Genomic DNA, 20939 nt, shown 5'->3' on the forward strand with positions numbered 1-20939 from the left:
CATGGATGGGTGAAATGAGTAGTCCGAGTATGGGACACCTCTTTAACATTACTTTAATGTAGCAGTTTTCTTGGTTATTTATTAAAATAAAATAAAATAAATAAAATAAAGTGGTTTAGTTCATTTAGGTATTCTAAAAAACAATATTCAACGAGACAAAAGACTCCATTCATTCTCCTTTCATTCACACACACAAACACACACACAAGCAAATGAAATCGCAATCCCTCTGTATGAACACAAGTGTAGACAGACATCCATACAATCACGGCGCATATGGCACGCAGACACACGCGATCACAAGAGATTGGTCTTGTATTCCATCAGCCTGATAAGATCTTGTAAAGCGCGTGTGCGTGAGCGTGTAACGGCAGCGGATGGTTGTGATCGGGCTGCAGCCGGTAAAATGTGTTTCACGGCTGAGGCCCTCAGAGATGGAGTCCGATGATAGCGCTCAAGAGCTCGCTAAAGACCCGCCACATGTGTGTGCGAGTCTGCTGTTATTCAGTCGGTTTGTATGATTAAGAAGCATGGAAGACATCTGAGCCTGTGGAACAGGAGTGGAACTGCTGGCTACATCCAGATGAACTACCGAGTTGAAAACGTCCCAAAACGGACGGGTGGAATTGTGGGCCTACAGAGACCTGATCTCTGTAGTCAGGGCCTGATTTATTAAAGATGAAATCTGTGAATGTAAAAGTCCACTATAAACCAAAACAATCTGCTTTTATGCGTCTAAATCGATGGTGGTGGAGTTGATACAGATGGAGATGGAACACTAATGGTCCTAAAGACCTGGTTTTGCCCCATCCAAATCTCCTTTGTTGGCTTTCAATTGATTTTAGACAGGTCTACTACTCTTTTCTCCTGCTGTGCGGAATCTGTCGGCACTGGTTATTGTATGAATGATGGTTCGCTGCACCCTCAACCACATCACATGGATACAAGGAGTTATTTGGGCTTACTTCCTTTCTCTGCAGACTTTTTGAGGTTTAAAAGAGTCATTTGTTTGTGAATCAGACTACACTGACTGAGCTGTATGTTTTTGATTCACTAAAAAGAACAGGTTTAAAAAAAGTTATTTGTTTGTGAATCAGACTACACTGATTGAGCTGTATGTTTCTAATTCACTAAAAAGAACAGGTTTAAAAGAGTCATTTGTTTGTGAATCAGACTACACTGATTGAGCTGTATGTTTCTAATTCACTAAAAAGAACAGGTTTAAAAGAGTCATTTGTTTGTGAATCAGACTACACTGATTGAGCTGTATGTTTCTGATTCACTAAAAAGAACAGGTTTAAAAGAGTCATTTGTTTGTGAATCAGACTACACTGATTGAGCTGTATGTTTCTGATTCACTAAAAAGAACAGGTTTAAAAGAGTCATTTGTTTGTGAATCAGACTACACTGATTGACCTGTATGTTTTTGATACACTAAAAAGAACAGGTTTAAAAGAGTCATTTGTTCGTGAATCAGACTATACTCGTTGTGTGTATATTTTTGATTCACATAAAAAGATCAGATTTAAAAGAGTCATTTGTTTGTGAATCAGACTACACTGATTGAGCTGTATGTTTCTGATTCACTAAAAACAAACAGGTTTAAAAAAAAAAGTCATTTGTTTGTGAATCAGACTACACTGATTGAGCTGTATGTTTCTGATTCACTAAAAAGAACAGGTTTAAAAGAGTCATTTGTTTGTGAATCAGACTACACTGATTGAGCTGTATGTTTCTGATTCACTAAAAAGAACAGGTTTAAAAGAGTCATTTGTTTGTGAATCAGACTACACTGATTGAGCTGTATGTTTCTGATTCACTAAAAAGAACAGGTTTAAAAAAAGTTATTTGTTTGTGAATCAGACTACACTGATTGAGCTGTATGTTTCTGATTCACTAAAAAGAACAGGTTTAAAAGAGTCATTTGTTTGTGAATCAGACTACACTGATTGAGCTGTATGTTTCTGATTCACTAAAAAGAACAGGTTTAAAAGAGTCATTTGTTTGTGAATCAGACTACACTGATTGAGCTGTATGTTTCTGATTCACTAAAAAGAACAGGTTTAAAAGAGTCATTTGTTTGTGAATCAGACTACACTGATTGACCTGTATGTTTTTGATACACTAAAAAGAACAGGTTTAAAAGAGTCATTTGTTCGTGAATCAGACTATACTCGTTGTGTGTATATTTTTGATTCACATAAAAAGAACAGATTTAAAAGAGTCATTTGTTTGTGAATCAGACTACACTGATTGAGCTGTATGTTTCTGATTCACTAAAAACAAACAGGTTTAAAAAAAAAAGTCATTTGTTTGTGAATCAGACTACACTGATTGAGCTGTATGTTTCTGATTCACTAAAAAGAACAGGTTTAAAAGAGTCATTTGTTTGTGAATCAGACTACACTGACTGAGCTGTATGTTTCTGATTCACTAAAAAGAACAGGTTTAAAAGAGTCATTTGTTTGTGAATCAGACTACACTGATTGAGCTGTATGTTTCTGATTCACTAAAAAGAACAGGTTTAAAAGAGTCATTTGTTTGTGAATCAGACTACACTGATTGAGCTGTATGTTTCTGATTCACTAAAAAGAACAGGTTTAAAAGAGTCATTTGTTTGTGAATCAGACTACACTGATTGAGCTGTATGTTTCTGATTCACTAAAAAGAACAGGTTTAAAAGAGTCATTTGTTTGTGAATCAGACTATACTCGTCGTGTGTATATTTTGTGTGTATATTTTTGATTCACTTAAAAAGAACAGATTTAAAAGAGTAATTTGTTCGTGAATCAGACTACACTGACTGAGCTGTATGTTTTTTGATTCACTAAAAAAGAACTAGTTTAAAAGTGTCATTTGTTCATGAATCACACTACACTGGTTGCACTATATGTTTTTTATTTACTATGTATGTTTTTGGAAAAATGTAATGTAATTGATTCCTGTTTGCTCATTGAAACACTCATCACACACAGCAATCAACACAGAAACACACAAACAACGTTTGCATAATGTGTCATAATGACATGAATGCAAGAAACTAAAATCATAAGTTTAAAAACATCTACAGGATGTACTAGATGATCTGTTTTAAAGAGCCATTTGTTCATGAATCAGACTACACTGGTTGAGCTGTATGTTTTTGATTCACTAAAATGTGATCAGTTCAGATGAGTCGTTATTTCTTTCATCTCGAGGACAACTCAATAGTTGTTTTTGTGGCATTATTTTGAGGTACAAATCTTTTATCTCACCACATTCAATCTAGGCTGCAAACTCTGCTATAGATTCAGCGGTGGGCTGTGCGGTGCAAAACACATGCACAGAACCCGTTAAGGTATGAGCCAGTTTGCCTGTCCGTGCATCTTGTATGTGTGTGTGTGTTTTACATGTGGTGTTTTTTTCTTTTTTTTTTTAGCTAAGATAGGAGTCGGAGTCTATGTTTGGCACTGTGTGTATGTCTGTGCATTGTGGTTTCCTCATAAAGTGCACCAGCTGGATGTGGCTGTCTCATTAAGCAGAGGATGCTGTCATGGATCCAGCAGGGTGTGTCTGTATGTGTATGTTTGTGAGATGTTTTGTCAGTGGCTCAGATTAACCACTAGAAGGCAGAAATGACAGGTCATGGAGGACAAAGCCTTCTTACCTGCTTCTAGCTCTTATTATCTAGATATTTTGAAACATGTGATTTTAGTTTCCTGCATTGATGTCATTATGACACACTAAACAAACTAAACAAGAAGTTGCTTGACTGTGTGTGATGAGTGAATGTTTCAATGAGCGTACGGGAATCAAAAACATTCCATTTTACACACAGACACACACTCAGATTGCATGATGGGTGGGTTGCCCTCGAAGACTGATTGAGACTTCCTGTTTCCCTGGTGAAGAAGAGGCCCCAGTGCATTAGGGGTTTGAAAACACTCTTTACGGTGGAGAAAGATAAATGGCCAGGAAAATACAAAATAATATGCATTGAAATAAACGTTTTTCTTCTCCACATATATTATACTGACAACTCTGCTGATTCCATAAACGTGATTTTTGTGGTTTGTATATGTAAATCTTTCTGAATTTGAATGCATTTGTTTGTTACTTACTCTTTTCACAATGTGAACCCACCCAGCCGGGGGTACAGGTACAAGCTCCGCTGATGTGGTCACATTCGGCTCCATTCTCACACTCACACACTTGGTTACAGTCGGCTCCATACTGGCCCACCGGACACTCTGACACAAAGCATCATAGGAAATGCAGATTCGGGACACAAGAACAGAACTTACATAAGTGGAAATGATGTATGCACTATGGCTGTGTTAAGAATAAAATACTAGCTCAATACTTAACTAAAATTAAAACTATTACAAATAATTTCAAAAACTATTCCAAAAATATATACAGTATCTCACAGAAGTGAGTACACCCCTCACATTTTTGTAAATATTTTATTATATCTTTCATGTGACAACACTGAAGAAATGACACTTTGCTACAACGTAAAGTAGTGAGTGTACAGCTTGTATAACAGTGTAAATTTGCTGTCCCCTCAAAATAACTCAACACACAGCCATTAATGTCTAAACCGCTGGCCACAAAAGGGAGTACACCCCTAAGTGAAAATGTCCAAATTAGCCATTTTCTCTCCCCGGTGTCATGTGACTCGTTAGTGTTACAAGGTCTCAGGTGTGAATGGGGAGCAGGTGTGTTAAATTTGGTGTTATCGCTCTTGCTCTCTCATACTGGTCACTGGAAGTTCAACATGGCACCTCATGGCAAAGAACTCTCTGAGGATCTGAAAAAAAGAATTGTTGCTCTGGATGGCGTAGGCTATAAGAAGATTGCCAAGACCCTGAAACTGAGCTGCAGCACGGTGGCCAAGACCATACAGCGGTTTAACAGGACAGGTTCCACTCAGAACAGGCCTCGCCATGGTCGACCAAAGAAGTTGAGTGCACGTGCTCAGCGTCATATCCAGAGGTTGTGTTTGGGAAATAGACGCATGAGTGCTGCCAGCATTGCTGCAGAGGTTGAAGGGGTGGGGGGTCAGCCTGTCAGTGCTCAGACCATACGCTGCACACTGCATCAAATTGGTCTGCATGGCTGTCGTCCCAGAAGGAAGCCTCTTCTAAAGATGATGCACAAGAAAGCCCGGAAACAGTTTGCTGAAGACAAGCAGACTAAGGACATGGATTACTGGAACCATGTCCTGTGGTCTGATGAGACCAAGATAAACTTATTTGGTTCAAATGGTGTCAAGCGTGTGTGGCGGCAACCAGCTGAGGAGTACAAAGACAAGTGTGTCTTGCCTACAGTCAAGCATGGTGGTGGGAGTGTCATGGTCTGGGGCTGCATGAGTGCTGCCGGCACTGGGGAGCTACAGTTCATTGAGGGAACCATGAATGTCAACATGTACTGTGACATACTGAAGCAGAGCATGATCCCCTCCCTTCAGTGACTGGGCCGCAGGGCAGTATTCCAACATGATAATGACCCCAAACACGCCTCCAAGACGACCACTGCCTTGCTAAAGAAGCTGAGGGTACCTAAACCCTATTGAGCATCTGTGGGGCATCCTCAAACGGAAGGTAGAGGAGCGCAAGGTCTCTAACATCCACCAGCTCCGTGATGTCGTCATGGAGGAGTGGAAGAGGACTCCAGTGGCAAACTGTGAAGCTCTGGTGAACTCCATGCCCAAGAAGGTTAAGGCAGTGCTGGAAAATAATGGTGGCCACACAAAATATTGACACTTTGGGCCCAATTTGGACATTTTCACTTAGGGGTGTACTCACTTTTGTGGCCAGCGGTTTAGACATTAATGGCTGTGTGTTGAGTTATTTTGAGGGGACAGCAAATTTACACTGTTATACAAGCTGTACACTCACTACTTTACATTGTAGCAAAGTGTCATTTCTTCAGTGTTGTCACATGAAAAGATATAATAAAATATTTACAAAAATATAAAGGGTGTACTCACTTCTGTGAGATACTGTATAACAAAAAACTATTAAAAATGACAAAAGCACATAAAATTACTCTAACTTAAACTAAGAGTCACTGCCTCAATAAACTCCTAATTACTTCTTATTAATAGTTAGTGAGGTAGTTCTTAAGTTTAAGTATTGGGTAGGATTATGGGATGTATAACATGATCAAGCAGAATAAGGCATTAATATGTGCTTCATAAGTAATAAACTGCCAATATCCTAGTAATATGCATGCCAATAAGCAACTAGTTAATAGTGAGAATTGGACCCTAAACTAAAGTGTTGCCAAACTAAGATTAAAATGAAAGCTGAATATATAATTCAAACATTTCAGATCACTGGTCACATGACCTCCTTATGTTGAATGTGGGTGGTGCAGTTACCAGTTTGGTAATAAAAAAAATTATTGTACAATTTTAAATAATTTTTCTAAATTTTGTGTAAGCATTTTGTGTTTTGCAAAGTTTGCTGCTTCAGGTGTTGTGGTGTTGATTCACATTGTTTCTAGATTATGGTGTAGAGTGATCAGTTTGAATAATTGCAAAAAGCTTAATTGGCCAAAAAAAAATGAACTTTATCACAAAAACCCCATTTTTTTGTCCCTGGCACAATATGAAAAGCTAACATAATCATATCATCAGCACATGGGAAAGTGTGAACAAGTAATAGTCAGGTGAAAGTACTTCCAATCATTGTGTTCTTGTGTTAGCAATAGTTACCTCCAAAGAAAGACATGCAGCCACTATCGATTTGCATCAAAATGGCCTCACATGCAAGGAAATTGCTGCAAAGAATATTGCACATGTAAGCTCCATTTACCAGATCATCAAGAACTTTAAGGAGAGAAGTTCTAAAGACTTTATATATAGAAAGACGTGCACTCGTATTACTGTGAATGGGAGAATGTGGAACGCGCAATATGGTGGAATAAGCCCTGCCTTCTAAATAAAAGAGCCACTCGCCGATTGGTTAAGTCATAAAGCTTATGACTGCACAACCACACTGGCTGCTCTAGCCTGAAAAATAAGCTTTTTTTAACGCTATTTAAGCATAAGAAACCACATTTATGATTCTTTATGACATTTACAGTTGTTTTCAGATTTCAATTTAATTTCAATTTATTTTCAATTTAATCGCAAGCTTGGTGAACAACTTTGAAGAATTTGATATTTCCTCATTCAAAGAAAAAGGAGCTGCACTTGCATGACTGAAATAGCTGCCCGTGAGCCGTTTCAAAGATGGCTGCTGAGTGACTTGCCTGAAAGGGACTTTGGAGGTTCAACTGCAGTAAAGAAGGCTTCAGGACGTCCCAGAGTGTCCAGCAAGCGCCAGGACTGTCTCCTCGGCTATAGAATCATGTCATGACCAGTGCAGAGCTCGCTCAATATTGGCAGCAGGTGGGTGTGAATATATAAAAACGCACAGTGAGGCCAAGACTTTTGGACAATGACCTGGTGTCAAGAAGAGCAGCAAAGAAGCCACTTCTCTCTAGGAAAAACATCGAGAACAGACTGAAATTCTGCAGAAGTACAAGGATCGGACAGCAGAAGACTGGTGCAAAGATATTATGAAGATACTGATGAAGCCCCCTTCCGACTGTTTGGGACATCTGGAAAATCGATTGTCCAGAAAAGAAAAGGTAAATGCTACCATGAGTCCGGTGTTGTGCCAACAGTGAAGCATCCTGAGACCATCCATGTGTGGGGTTGCTTTTCATCCAAGGGAGTGGCTCTCTCACAATTCTGCCCAAAAACACTGCCATGAATAAAGAATGTTATCAAAACGTCCTACAACAGCAAATTCTCCCAATGACTCAGGAGGAGCAATTGATAATCCGTGCATTTTCCAGCATGATGGAGAACCATGTTAAAAATCAAGAGTGATAATGGCTCCGAGATCATTACATTGAAATTTTGGATTCGTGGCCAACTTCCTGGATCTTAATCCCACAGAGAACCTGTGGTCAATCCTCAAGGCAAGTGAACAAGCAGAAGTCTACAAATTGTGATCACCTCTGAGCACTAATAAGGGAAGAATGGATCGCCATCAGTCAGGGTTTGGGCCAGAAGCTGATATCCAGCATGCCGGAGTGAACTGCAGAGGTTTTGAAGAAGAAGGTCAACACTGTAAATATTGAATGTTTTTGCCAATAAAAGCCTTTAAAACTTATGAAATGCATATCGTTGTTTTCCAGTATACCATAGAAATGTGAAAAAAAAAAAAAAAAAAAAAAAAATACTGAAGCAACAAACTTTGTGAAACATATAATTTATGTCACTGCCAATACTTCTGGCCATGGCTGTAAAAATATCTTAACTTCTTGCTGTCAGATCAAACGAGAAGTCAAAAAAATCATGTTAAAAAAAGAGAGGAAACTGCCTGTAATTACTTTCACAATACAAATGGAAGGTAAAATCAACTGCACTGCATTGTGGGATACAGTATCTCACACATCACATTCTCTTGTTTACTTTGGCCTAATATTGTAGGTCCTATATGTATGAAATATCATTTTTTTCCTAAATTTTGTATACTGTGTACATTATGCATACCATATATACTATAGAAATAGTAGGAGTAGTATATGTAGTTTTATTATGTTGACACAAGATGGCAGCATTTGCATCTTAATTAGCATCAGATTTAACATTTTTACCGGAACATTTACATGTTGTACCATTTAAATAGTGCAACAGTAAAAAGAATAAGACACTGAAACAAGCAGGAAGAAAGAGGATGAAAAGAAGCAGAACAGACTCACTCTTGTCACACTGATCTCCAGTGTATCCAGCCTCACACACACAGCGCCCACTGCTGGCCTCACAGGTTACTGCATCACTGGCACACTGGCACACATTGGCACAGCCTACGCCCCAAAAGCCTGCCTGGCACACTACATAGAGAATGTTTGTTATTAACGTGAATAAATCAAAACATAAACAATTGAGATTTGAGAATGCAATATATGCAATTTGTAGACTACATCCATTACTCTCCTGTTGAAAGTCAATTTTGTTATTATTTATTTTCATTAATACTATTATGGTAATAGCCAGCTTTACACTCTTAGAACAAGATTGAAAGAAAGAAAGAGACAGAAACCACATTTTTTGTTTGTTCAGTGAAAACGAGGTGAAAACATAATAGACAAGCTAACAGAAGCACTTAGCATTACAGTTCAAACTGGCACAAGACTGTCGGTCTATCCTGTCTGAATTCACTCACTCTCTCTTTTTCTTGTCCTACATAGAAACTGTAAATTGCTCTCCCTCAACCTCACTTCAATTACCCAGAATCCCCCCCTGAGGATGGGATAAAAGGGCTTGTTTTAGCATTAAGACCAAACTATGATCTGTTTAAGCCATTAAGACTAAAAAATGTATGTAAGTGATCAAGAACGACTTATAACTAAAACAGACACTTCAAATATGTTATTAAAACACAACGCTCTTTCCAAATTCATTCATTTCTCTCTTCAGCGAACAGAGGGAAAACCCATTTATATACACACGCACACACAGTGTGTGTTAATATATCACTTTCATAACATAACAGAGATGACCAGCATAAATCTTGCTACATAAAACATTTATTCCTTCACTCACTCTTTAACACAAAGCTACTGAGCTGAACTGAAATTACTGCCACTTACAGCTGTCAGTGTGTCGTCACATGTGAGCGTTTAGTGCATCTGCTGCTTGGAATTTTAAAAAGGGCATACTGTCTGATGATTGATTGTTCACAGTTGATCTCTGATGCAGACATTATTGAGCTATTAAAATAACTGAACCATTAAATAAGTTCTGTGCACCGACATCTGACAATCACTAGAGGGCGATGCAAAGCCATTATTGTCCCATTTGAAAAGTTAGCAGCCCTTTTCTGATTTGCATAAAAAGATATCCAAAATCCATTCAGTAAAAACCTTTGAATCTAATATGTCAACAAAATGAAAAAAGAATTTTGATCCTGGCTTTATTCAGTGTTATCTCTAAATGTATGCAAATGAGTGCATATTTAATTAGATAATGCCTCGTTTGCATATTTAAAACTGGGGAAGTATGGTGATATCTATATAGGTTAGTGCCGCATTCCCTTCTGAAGACAGACTTTGTGTATGTCTGTGAGTCTTACCCAGCTGGCATTTCTCTCCATGGTATCCGGGTGGGCACATCTTCTGGCACTCTCCAGTTTTAGGGTCACACGGATCACCATCAGAGCAGTTACATCGCTCACGGCAGCCATCGCCAAAGAAACCGTCATCACATTCTATACAGAAACATGACATATATCTCCATGTACCTGTCTGACGCAACTGTTTCAAATGGCTGTAGAACATCACCTACCTGCCTTGCAGTGGTCGCCATGGTAACCAGGTTTACAAGTGCAGGTGCCGTTTAGGGGGTCGCAAGAGAGAGTGTTTTCCTGCAAACATTCACATTCCTCCGAGCAACCCGCACCATGGGTCCATTTGGGACATGCTAATGTGGAAAAACACTATTTTACTGTACCTCAAAATAACTGAAAGAAGATGAGTAGCAGACTTTGACTGGAACATACTAAATACTTACGCAGGTGGCAGAATTTGCCGTATTTTCCGGGTGTGCAAAGACAACCCCCATACAGACGATGGCATCGTCCATTATTGGGGCAGTTACACCTCCTCCGACAGAACCTCCCATAGAAACCCTGCGGACAACCTGATGACATCACACGGTACATCAGTGAAATTCCACACTGGATTTCCACAAAGCGCATTATATCACAAGAAATGTCAAGAATTATCTGACCAGCTCTAATCTGAGAGGAATCTCAGAGACAAGAGGTTGATGGATAATGTGATGAAGACAAGGAAAGGCCAAGGGCAGACAGAGAAGAAGGAATGAGGAACTTAAACCCAAGAGCTCCAGCTAGTCTACTGAGGGATGCTTGGCATTTATTTATACATTTTTTCATTTAACAGACACTTTTGTGACTTCTTTTGATCATACTGATAATAAAGGAGCCAACAAAGTGAATAAACAGATTCTGGTATTATTGCATTCTTGTATTAAAGGTGCAATATGTAAGATTTTTGCAGTAAAATATCTACCACTAGGCCAGTGTTATATATTTAGTTCACTTGAGTACTTACAATATCCCAAACTATTTTTTAAATCATGAGAAAATTGCAATTTTAGCCAAGGCTCCGGGACGTGTGAAGAGTCGCCTGTCAACTGCGTCATACCTGTGTTAACCCTCGGCCTGCCTCGGTTTCCGGTTTTATTTTGTAGAAACAATGGAAACACCAAAGACGTTTTAATATATTACACATTTTAATAGACAAGGGAACAACTGTTTTGATATATTTATAGACAGAAAACTAATTGTTGTTATATAGCTCAACACGTTTAGTCTTATTGTTTAAATCTAATTTTCTTGATTTTTTGCGAGTACCATACTTTACCATGCCTCAGAGAAAAACACTATTTTGTCAAGTAGCTAATATAACATAATCAGATGCAGCTTTATTTTTAGTAACAGTAATACAGAATTTTCTCCATCATACGATACGTTTTAAAATGAATTGCATGCCATTTATCAACACAAGCCATCCAGCATTTATTAATATGATGTTCTAAAATCGATCTAGCTTACTGCAGTGTGTCTCAAACAAGTGTCTCACAGCAGCCGCCGAGCGAACGCACAGAGTAACGTTATAACATTATTTTCAACACACTCAAATTTATCTAATATGATAAACAGAGCTGTGTTACCTCATACTCATGACTGGAAAAGCGGAAGCAGCGCCGGCGACTGTGGCATAATAAAAGTTCCGCTGTTCGTGAGGCGTGTGTTGCGCAATCGCTCCAGCGGCCTCATTCAGCTCCCACAACACTCGGTCCTGCTCTGCTTCATACTACAGTAACGTTAATAATCGCCTCCATGAACATGATTTCTTCCCGAGTCCTATCCCAATTCTTTTGCACCGTCCGTTGAGGTGAAGACCACATGTCCCAAGATTCCGCTCTCAAACTTGGCGTCATCAAGCTACGCCTTTGTTTTGAATAGGCCTCTAGCGAACTCTAGCGGACAGAATTCTTACATACTGCACCTTTAATTAAAAAAAAACTTTATACAACAGTTCTTTCTGGTTCTCGAATCTGATTGGCTGATAGCCGTGCGATATTCTAGTGATAACAGCACTCTTACCTTTTCACCGTTTGTATCACTCCATTTGAAGCGACTGTCAAGGTGGCCGAGCAATTCCACCATCATTTTTACAAATACTACACTTATTGTACCACAAACTGCAGTATTAAGAGTATTTTTAGATGAGAATGTAGTTGTTTAGACCTGAATATTTTACAATTTGTTTAGACTCTTTCGGAGATGCGAGGTCGGCTGTTCAGTGCTCATGTACCCGCCGAGAACAGCTTCATCTCGGCCAGTGCTTCGGGGATTTGCCGCTGTGTCTTATAGTGGTTAAACATGAGATATAATTTATTTTGGGTACATAAAATGAACAATCTTTGGTCTTATTAATCTATTACTTGTTCCTGAGCAAATCAACTTGGGCTATGTTAAATTTAAGAATATTAAGTCTATATTTAACTTACATCCATTGTAGAGCATTGTAGAGCACTGCTTTTGTACGTTTGACTGAATTGTATAATTGTGTTTATTTCCTATTGTCATTTATAATGGCTATTGTTGTTAATTTAAATATTGTTGTTCAATAAATATTATTTTAAATAAATAATATGTTGTATTTGGTATTGAGAAAGGGTCCATTAGTGCGTAATATGGGTGAAAGCTACATTAATATTCCATTAGATGGTGGCAAAACTTTACGAGTGAATCAGTCAGTTGCAAGAGACTTTTAAATTGAAAGGGAATTTTGTACACAAAGGACGTTGTTTTAGTGCTGTTATGGAAAATTCCCTTAACTGTAAAAAGGACAAATATAAAGATCGCTTTCCTCAGCAGACATTCTAACAGATTTTTATAATTGATATAATATTATGGACATCGACCTGAAGAATGAATGTTATATCAGACACAGGTAATGCTTGCACAGGCGATCTCTCTCTCTCTCTCATACTGTACAAAATACAATGAGTTTCAATGGAGGGACTCAACATTCGTTACTAGTTCTAAAGTGACATTTTAGAATTAGTAACAGAGGCTTGGTTAAACTGTCAACTTGAGATTTGAATCCGTGAAGAAAGGAAGTAGTTCTTCACAAAAGAGGGTTTTAAGACACTCCGTTGTTATTTCTTATTTATTTACACACTCGTCAAACTGTTGTATAAACAGTTTTTGCTCATGTATGGAATATTTGTAGTTTCAAAGTTTTCAAAAATACACAACCATTGAAAAATCTGGGGTCAGTAAGATTTTTTATGTTTTTAAAAATGGCTTGTGTAAAGTAAAGTAGCTGTTTTTTCTAAGGCAATTTTTTAGGCAAAAAAAAAACAGCTACTTTACTTCTAAAAATGACATATATTGTGTTGTAATGGGACTGAGACACTAAAAGAGTATCAAACAAGCAGCAGCCCAGAAAAGACTAGAAAACATTCCTCTATTTTCCTCATGAGTCAACAGAAAGATGTACATAAGTAAAAAAACAAAAAACAAAAGAAGGGTTATGAATATTGAAATATGACACTGCAAGTACAGAGGAAAGAGGAATATCACAAGCCATGAGAATTGGAAGATGTTAAGACAGTTAAAAAGAGAAGAGAAGACATAAAGCATGTGTGCTGTACCGTTTTCACAGTGCAGACCCTGGACCCCTGGAGGACACAAGCACTTCCCCGTCACTGGGTCACAACGGCCCCCATTCTTACAAACACACAGACTGTTGCACTGAACACCATATGTGCCTTCAGCACAAGCTAAAAGAAATAGAGAGAGAGAGAATGCTTAAGTAAATACATGTTTAGGGTTCTCAGAGGAACCAAGGGCCGAGAGATATACAGCAGCCACCGTAGTTTCTGTTGACTTTAGGGTGGATTAAAAATGAGACGGTATGGAAAACTCAAATCACGCTCTTGTGAATTCACACTGATGGGTGTGGAGATGCTCTTAGGACCGCAGCTCTCCAACATGCTGTCAATTTATGTTATAAACTAGTTGAGTTATAGTGTCTCTACAGGACGTACTTTGCTTAGAGTCATTGAACTGCTCTGCTCAGGGGCTTGATTTCTATATAAGTAAGGGTAAATACAGCAGGACTTCAGCAGGGAGCTGAACATCAGCTAGATGGGGGAAGAAGAACAGGAAAAATGGCACCTGTGTCTCATTATATACTGAATTTAGGTCTTATACTCAGACTAATATTCTGGCATGTATATATCTATATGTTACTCCAACTACACAACTTTTGCCAAGATTTTTGCCTTGATTTGCAGTCCGGATGATTCAATATTATTTGCTGAAAGAACCTGTCTGCAGATTTTGAGCACTCAGAATTACATAGAAAGATGTTTGCAGATTCCATCCAGTTGGAGGAGCCAATTACACTATGCATTTTTGCAGAAAATTACATAATGTGTGATGGGCACAAACTTTTCTTTAGCTTCAGACTATGATTCCATCCAGTCGGAGGATAATAAACATGTCTGATATTTTGAGTGGATTTTAGAACACAATTTGTCAAGCGTCTCCTAGCAATGAGGCGCATGTTTTTGTGTGAGTTTGTTGTGTTTGGAACAATTTGAAAGTCTGGTAGAGTATGATCCTCAGTTGTTTTGTGTAAGATGCCAATGTAACAATCAGCAATACAGTTTATCCCTAGTATTTTAAAATCTTTTCTGATTTTAAAAGTCATGCAGAGTATTTCAGTCTTAAAGGATTAGTTCACTTTCAAATGAAAATTACCCCAAGCTTCACTCATCCTCAAGCCATCCTAGATGTATATGACATTTTTCTTTCTGATGAACATAATCGGAGAAATATTAATAAATATCCTGACGCATCCAAGCTTTATAATGGCAGTGAGCGATACCAACAGGTATGAGCTGAAGAAAGTGTCTCCATCCACATCCATCCATCATAAACGTACTCCACACGGCTCCGGGGGGTTAATAAAGGCCTTCTGAAGTGAAGCGATGCGTTATATAAATATATCCATATTTAACAAGTTATAAAGTAAAATATCTAGCTTCCGCCAGACTGCCTTCTGCATTCAACTTATGAAGAAAGTGTAAAACTCTCACAGTTCAAAAAGCTTACACTATGTCCTACGCCTTCTGTATTCAACTTACGGAAAAAGCTTCACTGATGCGACGCCAGTTTACACTTTCTTCATAAGTTGAACACGGAAGGCGGTCTGGCAGAAGCTAGATATTTTACTATTTAACTTGTTAAATATGATATTTTTTTTACTCTTCGCTTCAGAAGGCCTTTATTAACACCCAGAGCCGTGTGGAGTATGTTTATGATGGATGGATGTGGATGGAGACACTTTCTTCAGCTCATACTCGCTGGTATCACTCACTGCCATTATAAAGCTTGGATGCTTCAGAATATTTATTAATATATCTCTGATTGTGTTCATCAGAAAGAAGAAAGTCAAGGATGGCTTGAGGTTGAGTAAAGCTTGGGCTAATTTTCCTTTGAAAGTGAACTAATCCTTTAAATCAGATGAGAGCAAGGACACAAAGAAACGACACAAAACTATAAAATGTATAAAAGTACCGAGAAGTACCGAGCAAGTGTCTATAAAGTGAACGTGCAAAGACTATTCAAACAGCCTTTACAATAAAAAAGGTAAAACAACGATGTCGGACGATTGAAGTTAGAGGAGAAAATGAGACCACCCTACTGCGGTACTTCTGCCTACGTCACGCGTGACCTTTCCAACATGATTACGTAATGTGTGGCACATTGCAGAGCAGTGCAAGATGAGCACTTGTGGTTAAAAAGTATATAATTTTTTTTAATCTATTTTTTTGGAAAATGCCCAATCATTTTGCTAGACAAGACCCTTATTCCTCGTCTGGGATCATGTAGAGCCTTTTGAAGCTGCACTGAAACTGCAATTTGGACCTTCAACCCGTTGAACCCTGTTGATGTCCACTATATATAAAAAACCAGGAATGTTTTCCTCAAAAACCTTAATTTCTTTTCAAATGAAGAAAGAAAGTCATGAACATCTTGGATGACATGGGGATGAGTAAATTATCAGGAAATTTTAATTCTGGAATTAACTAATCCTTTAACAATGAAGCTGTATTTCTTTAATGCTTCAGTTTGGGTTAGAGGTCAATGATAGTAGAGAATCAAGACACTCACTGTCATTACAGGTGACCCCAGTCCAGCCGGGCGCACACACACAGCGATCCTTCTCTAATGCACACACTCCTCCGTTAGCACAGTCCTCACAGCTCACACTGCAGTCGTCACCGAACGATCCCTCCTCACACACTGATACAGAGATCAATATATATAATATATGTGTCCTTTCCTTTTTCTGTATGTTTATGTCACAGTTCTGGTGTTAACATTCCTAGTTTCTCTTACTAATCTTGCTGATGACGGTCAGCTCCTCTCTCTGTTCTTGGTTGTGCGGGTGTCCTGCATAGTAAGTGTGTGTGTCATCATCATATGGTCTGCTTAAAGCGGCGGTGTAATGCAGCAGCTGAGGGGGGCGACGGAACAGCAAGTCCGGCAAACGAAGGACCTCAGGCTCATCTTCACTGCCAACCACGTCTTCCTCTTCCACCTCCTCCTCCTCCTCCTCCAGTTCCCTCTCATAGAGAGCTAAACACGCAAAAGGAGACAGAATGGAAGAGATAGAATAGAGACATATACCGTTATAGTTATCTAAAACTAAAAACATAAAAAACAACTTTCATGACTTGAAATAAATTAAACTGAAAAAAAAAAAAATATATATATATATATATATATATATATATAAAAAACTTACAATTTTTATTTCCAAGGCAACATTTGACATTGTCAATTAATTTAACTTGATGTACTATATTAACTAAAACTACACCTGAAATAAAATGTAATAAAAAATTATGTTGAAATTTTTTTTAAAAAATTACCAAAACAAAAACAACAAAATTACTCATACTTTTACTGATTTTAAAATGAAAACCTAAAATATAAAAATAGCAACTAATTTAAAATATTAATAAAAAATATAAATGAAAAATAAAAATGACTAAAATAAAAATATTAATAACAAACTAAAAATGACTACAACAAAAAAAAAACACACAAAATTACTAATACTTTTACTGAACTGAAAATTAAAACATAAAATATAAAAATAGCAACTAATTCAAAATATGAATAAAAAATACAAATAAAAAAATTAAAAAAAATAAAAATGACAAACAAAAATATTAATAAAAAATAAAAATGACTACAATAAAAAAAAAAATTACTAATACTTTTATTGAATTTAAAATGACAACATAAAATATAAAAATAAAAACTAATTCAAAATATTAATAAAAACTATAATACTATCTTTTTATTTATTTTTATTGCCAAGGCAACATGTCACATTTTCATTTAGTTTAACTTGATGTACTAAAACAACTAAAACTACTACAGAAATAAAATGTAATAAAATTTTATATATATAATAAAATAAAAAAACAATAAAATTACTACAACTAAAAAAAAATTACTAAAACATTAATTACATTTAAAATGAAAACAGAAAATATAAAATATTAAAATGAATTCAAAATCTTAATAAAAACTATAATAGTACATTAATGATAGTAAAATAACACCAATAGAGATTATATAACATTTCACCAATTCAAAACATGTCTTCTGAGGGTAAATAACACTCTGATTTACAACATACAATATGAGGTCAGCACTAAACAACTGCCAATCAAACATGTACTCACGTGAGCATGATTTCTGGTCGTAGTCCAGTCTGAAGCCCACCTGACAGAAACACTCATAAGAGCCCAGGGTGTTTACACAGTACTGAGAACATCCAGACGTCTCGAACACACACTCGTCAATGTCTGAAGAGAAACAATCATATTAAAACAGCCTTCATTTTAGACTAAATGTGCTCAAATCAACCTTAAATAGCCCATTTAGGAGGAAAATATGGAAAAATAGATTAATGTATAAGGCTATAAAGTTAAAGATGTAGTTCAGCATCAATTTAAGCATCAGTCTGTGATTAAGAGAAGGTCAAACGAGGAAGACATGAAACTAAGCACACACATACCATCACATGTGCAGCCGTTGGGTGTGTATCCAGGTCTACAGCCACACTCATAGCCTCCTGGGTAATTTTTACAGAAGTGACTACAGCACGCCTCCCCGTTTTCACACTCATCAGTGTCTGTAGACGACACACACACACATTTTCTCTAACTCGTGAGAAAGTGGTACAAACTTTTCATCTGAAAATCAACATTTGTGAGATTTATTCTAACTTAACTGTTTTGAGGTTATAAGATGTGTAATTTATAATATAAAAATACCTACATTTTAAAAGGATTTGCTAGAAAATCATTATGCGGGGGGGGGGCATACTGTACCTATGCACGTCTTGAGGTCCTCAGCGAGCTGGTAACCTTGGTTACAGGAGCACAGGGGCCCGCTGGTGGTGTGCTCACAGTGATGAGAGCAGCCACCGTTGTTTTTCTCACAGCCGTTCACGATCTCCATCTCTATACCTGTAGAATATGTCACTCCATGTTAGGGTTTTCTAATCACTGATTGGTGCATGTCAAATACACTGACCAATCACAGACTGTTTGGCTGCAGTAAACCAATTCCACATGTCAGTGAACTACTGAGATAATCTGATAATAGTTTTAGACAAAGTGTTTTAGATTTCCACCGAACATTATTTTAAAGGACTCGCAGAGCATGTGTTAATGCGTATGTGTACTCACGATAGCACTGTTTCCCATCAGCGCCCAGCTCGAATCCTGGATTACACACACAACGGAACGATCCCGGCACGTTAACACAGCCGTGAGCACATTTAGCCTGACCAGACACACATTCATCAATGTCTGGGAGAGGAAACGAGCGGGTAATTAGGAAATATGCCAGTGTAAAACTCACTACTAGTCTGTATTTTACAATAAATAAATAAACACAATGTATTCAGTTAGGATACCAGTAAAATGAGTGTGTGAATGTGTCTGTGTGTAAGCGTGGCAATGTATGTGTGTGCACAGCAGGGGTGAGAGTCTATTCATGGGGTCAGCTGAGGTTGTCTCATAAAGTCTGGACATAAAAATGAGGTCCAGACAAACATGTGTACCCATGACTCAGATCAATGGCTTTACACTGGCCTGCACACATAGTAACTAACAAGAGGCTCGTTACAGCAGTAATCTGCTGTGTGTGTGTGTGTGTGTGTGTGTGTGTCTGTGTGTGTGTGTGTGTGTGTGTGAGTGAGAGAGAGAGAGAGAGAGAGAGAGAGAGAGAAGGACACAGTTCAATTCAGTTCAGTTTTATGGCACAGCTGAAGGGAGATTTGCTGTAGCCAATGGAATTGCACTGAATAAAATAAAATAAAATAAAATAAAATAGAATAAAATAAACAAATAAAAATAAAACAAAACAAAATAAAACGAAAAATAAAATAAATAAAATAAAATAAAATAAAATAAAACAAAATAAAGCAAAGCAAAGCAAAACAAAATAAAACAAATAAAATAAAAAATAAAAAACAAAACAAAAAGTAATAAAATAAAATAAAATAAAATAAAACAAAGCAAAACAAAATAAAACAAAAAATAAAACAAATAAAATAAAATAAAACAAAAAACAACAAAATAAAGTAATCAAATAAAACAAAACAAAATAAAATAAAGCAAAGCAAAGCAAAGCAAAACAAAATAAAACAAATAAAATAAAATAAAATAAAAAATAAAACAAAATAAAATAAGTCTGTAAGGCCTAAAAACTTTCAAACTTTAAGACTTTGTCAAGTCTTTTAAAAAACATTTTTTAACATTCAAATAAGGTGAACCATCAACATTTGTCTTCACAAGCTTTCCTTTTTTTCTTGTTAAAAATGACACTTACATTATTTCATTTAAATTCTAAATCTGTAAATGACAATTACATTTATAAAAATAACGATTTAATTTAGTAACAGAAAATGGGACATACATTACATTTCTGGGAAAGAAATACACAACATTTACTCAAAATTTGAAAAAAAAAAAATGTCTGTAGTGGATCGTTTCCACTGGTTCATTACAGTACAATACAGTACAAAATTATTTCCGTTTCCATTGTCAGAAGTTGTGAATAGTACCACTTTTTTTGGGACCCTTCCGTTGGGGTACCTAGCACAATAGTACTAATAATACCGGTACCAAAAGGGTGGAGCTACACTCACTGCAGAATGTTGACTGGTTGACAGAGACTCATCACTTGCGTGGGCTACAAGAGGAATGACAACACAATACCATTGCAAACACAATGTGTTTTTTTCGTCTGTTTTTACTTGCAGCCTTCAGCCTTTGCTCAAACAAAGCTGCTGTATGTCCTCCATTGTTGTTTACTGTCACTTTCTTCATGTGAGAATTACGTCGATCGCTACTTTCTGGCATACACAAGCCAGATGGAAACGCAAGCCAGATCAGAGTTTACCATCCCGAATCGTACTGTACTGTACTGAACTGAGCCGTACCGCTTGGTGGAAACGAGCCATAATTGACTTTTAATTATCCTATTGGTAGTAATTAAAAATGACAAAAAACAGTGTCTAAGCTAGCACAAGATAAACAATTTTTATCTATAAAAAAAAAAGAAAAAAAGGTTTGCATATGTGTGGGTACATGTCTGTGACTGTGTCCACAAACCGTCACATCTCCTGAAGTCAGCTGCCAGTTTATATCCTGGTCTGCAGCTGCACTGCACCTGTCCATTCACATTACTGCAGATATGAGGACATCCACCATTATGTTCCTTACAGGGGTCCTTCACTGAGAGAATAACACAGTA

The 20939-nt window shown here is 37.2% G+C and overlaps 1 protein-coding gene across 5 annotated transcripts in view; it reads right to left on the reverse strand.

The window, feature by feature from the left end:
• megf6 (multiple EGF like domains 6) overlaps positions 1-20939 on the reverse strand; it is a 68151-nt gene that overhangs the window by 23990 nt on the left and 23222 nt on the right. For all 5 annotated transcript variants that reach the window (XM_051863597.1, XM_051863600.1, XM_051863601.1 and 2 more), the window contains 13 exons: positions 20798-20920; positions 18866-18988; positions 18506-18643; positions 18190-18306; positions 17855-17977; positions 16494-16733; positions 16266-16397; positions 13736-13864; positions 10556-10684; positions 10331-10465; positions 10119-10253; positions 8746-8877; positions 4101-4229 (listed from right to left, as the gene is read on the reverse strand). In XM_051863597.1, coding sequence (XP_051719557.1) covers positions 4101-4229; positions 8746-8877; positions 10119-10253; positions 10331-10465; positions 10556-10684; positions 13736-13864; positions 16266-16397; positions 16494-16733; positions 17855-17977; positions 18190-18306; positions 18506-18643; positions 18866-18988; positions 20798-20920 — 1785 coding nt within the window. The remainder of the gene's footprint in view (positions 1-4100; positions 4230-8745; positions 8878-10118; positions 10254-10330; positions 10466-10555; positions 10685-13735; positions 13865-16265; positions 16398-16493; positions 16734-17854; positions 17978-18189; positions 18307-18505; positions 18644-18865; positions 18989-20797; positions 20921-20939) is intronic.

Source organism: Ctenopharyngodon idella, chromosome 15 (genome assembly GCF_019924925.1).
Source record: "Ctenopharyngodon idella isolate HZGC_01 chromosome 15, HZGC01, whole genome shotgun sequence".
NCBI lineage: Eukaryota > Metazoa > Chordata > Actinopteri > Cypriniformes > Xenocyprididae > Ctenopharyngodon > Ctenopharyngodon idella.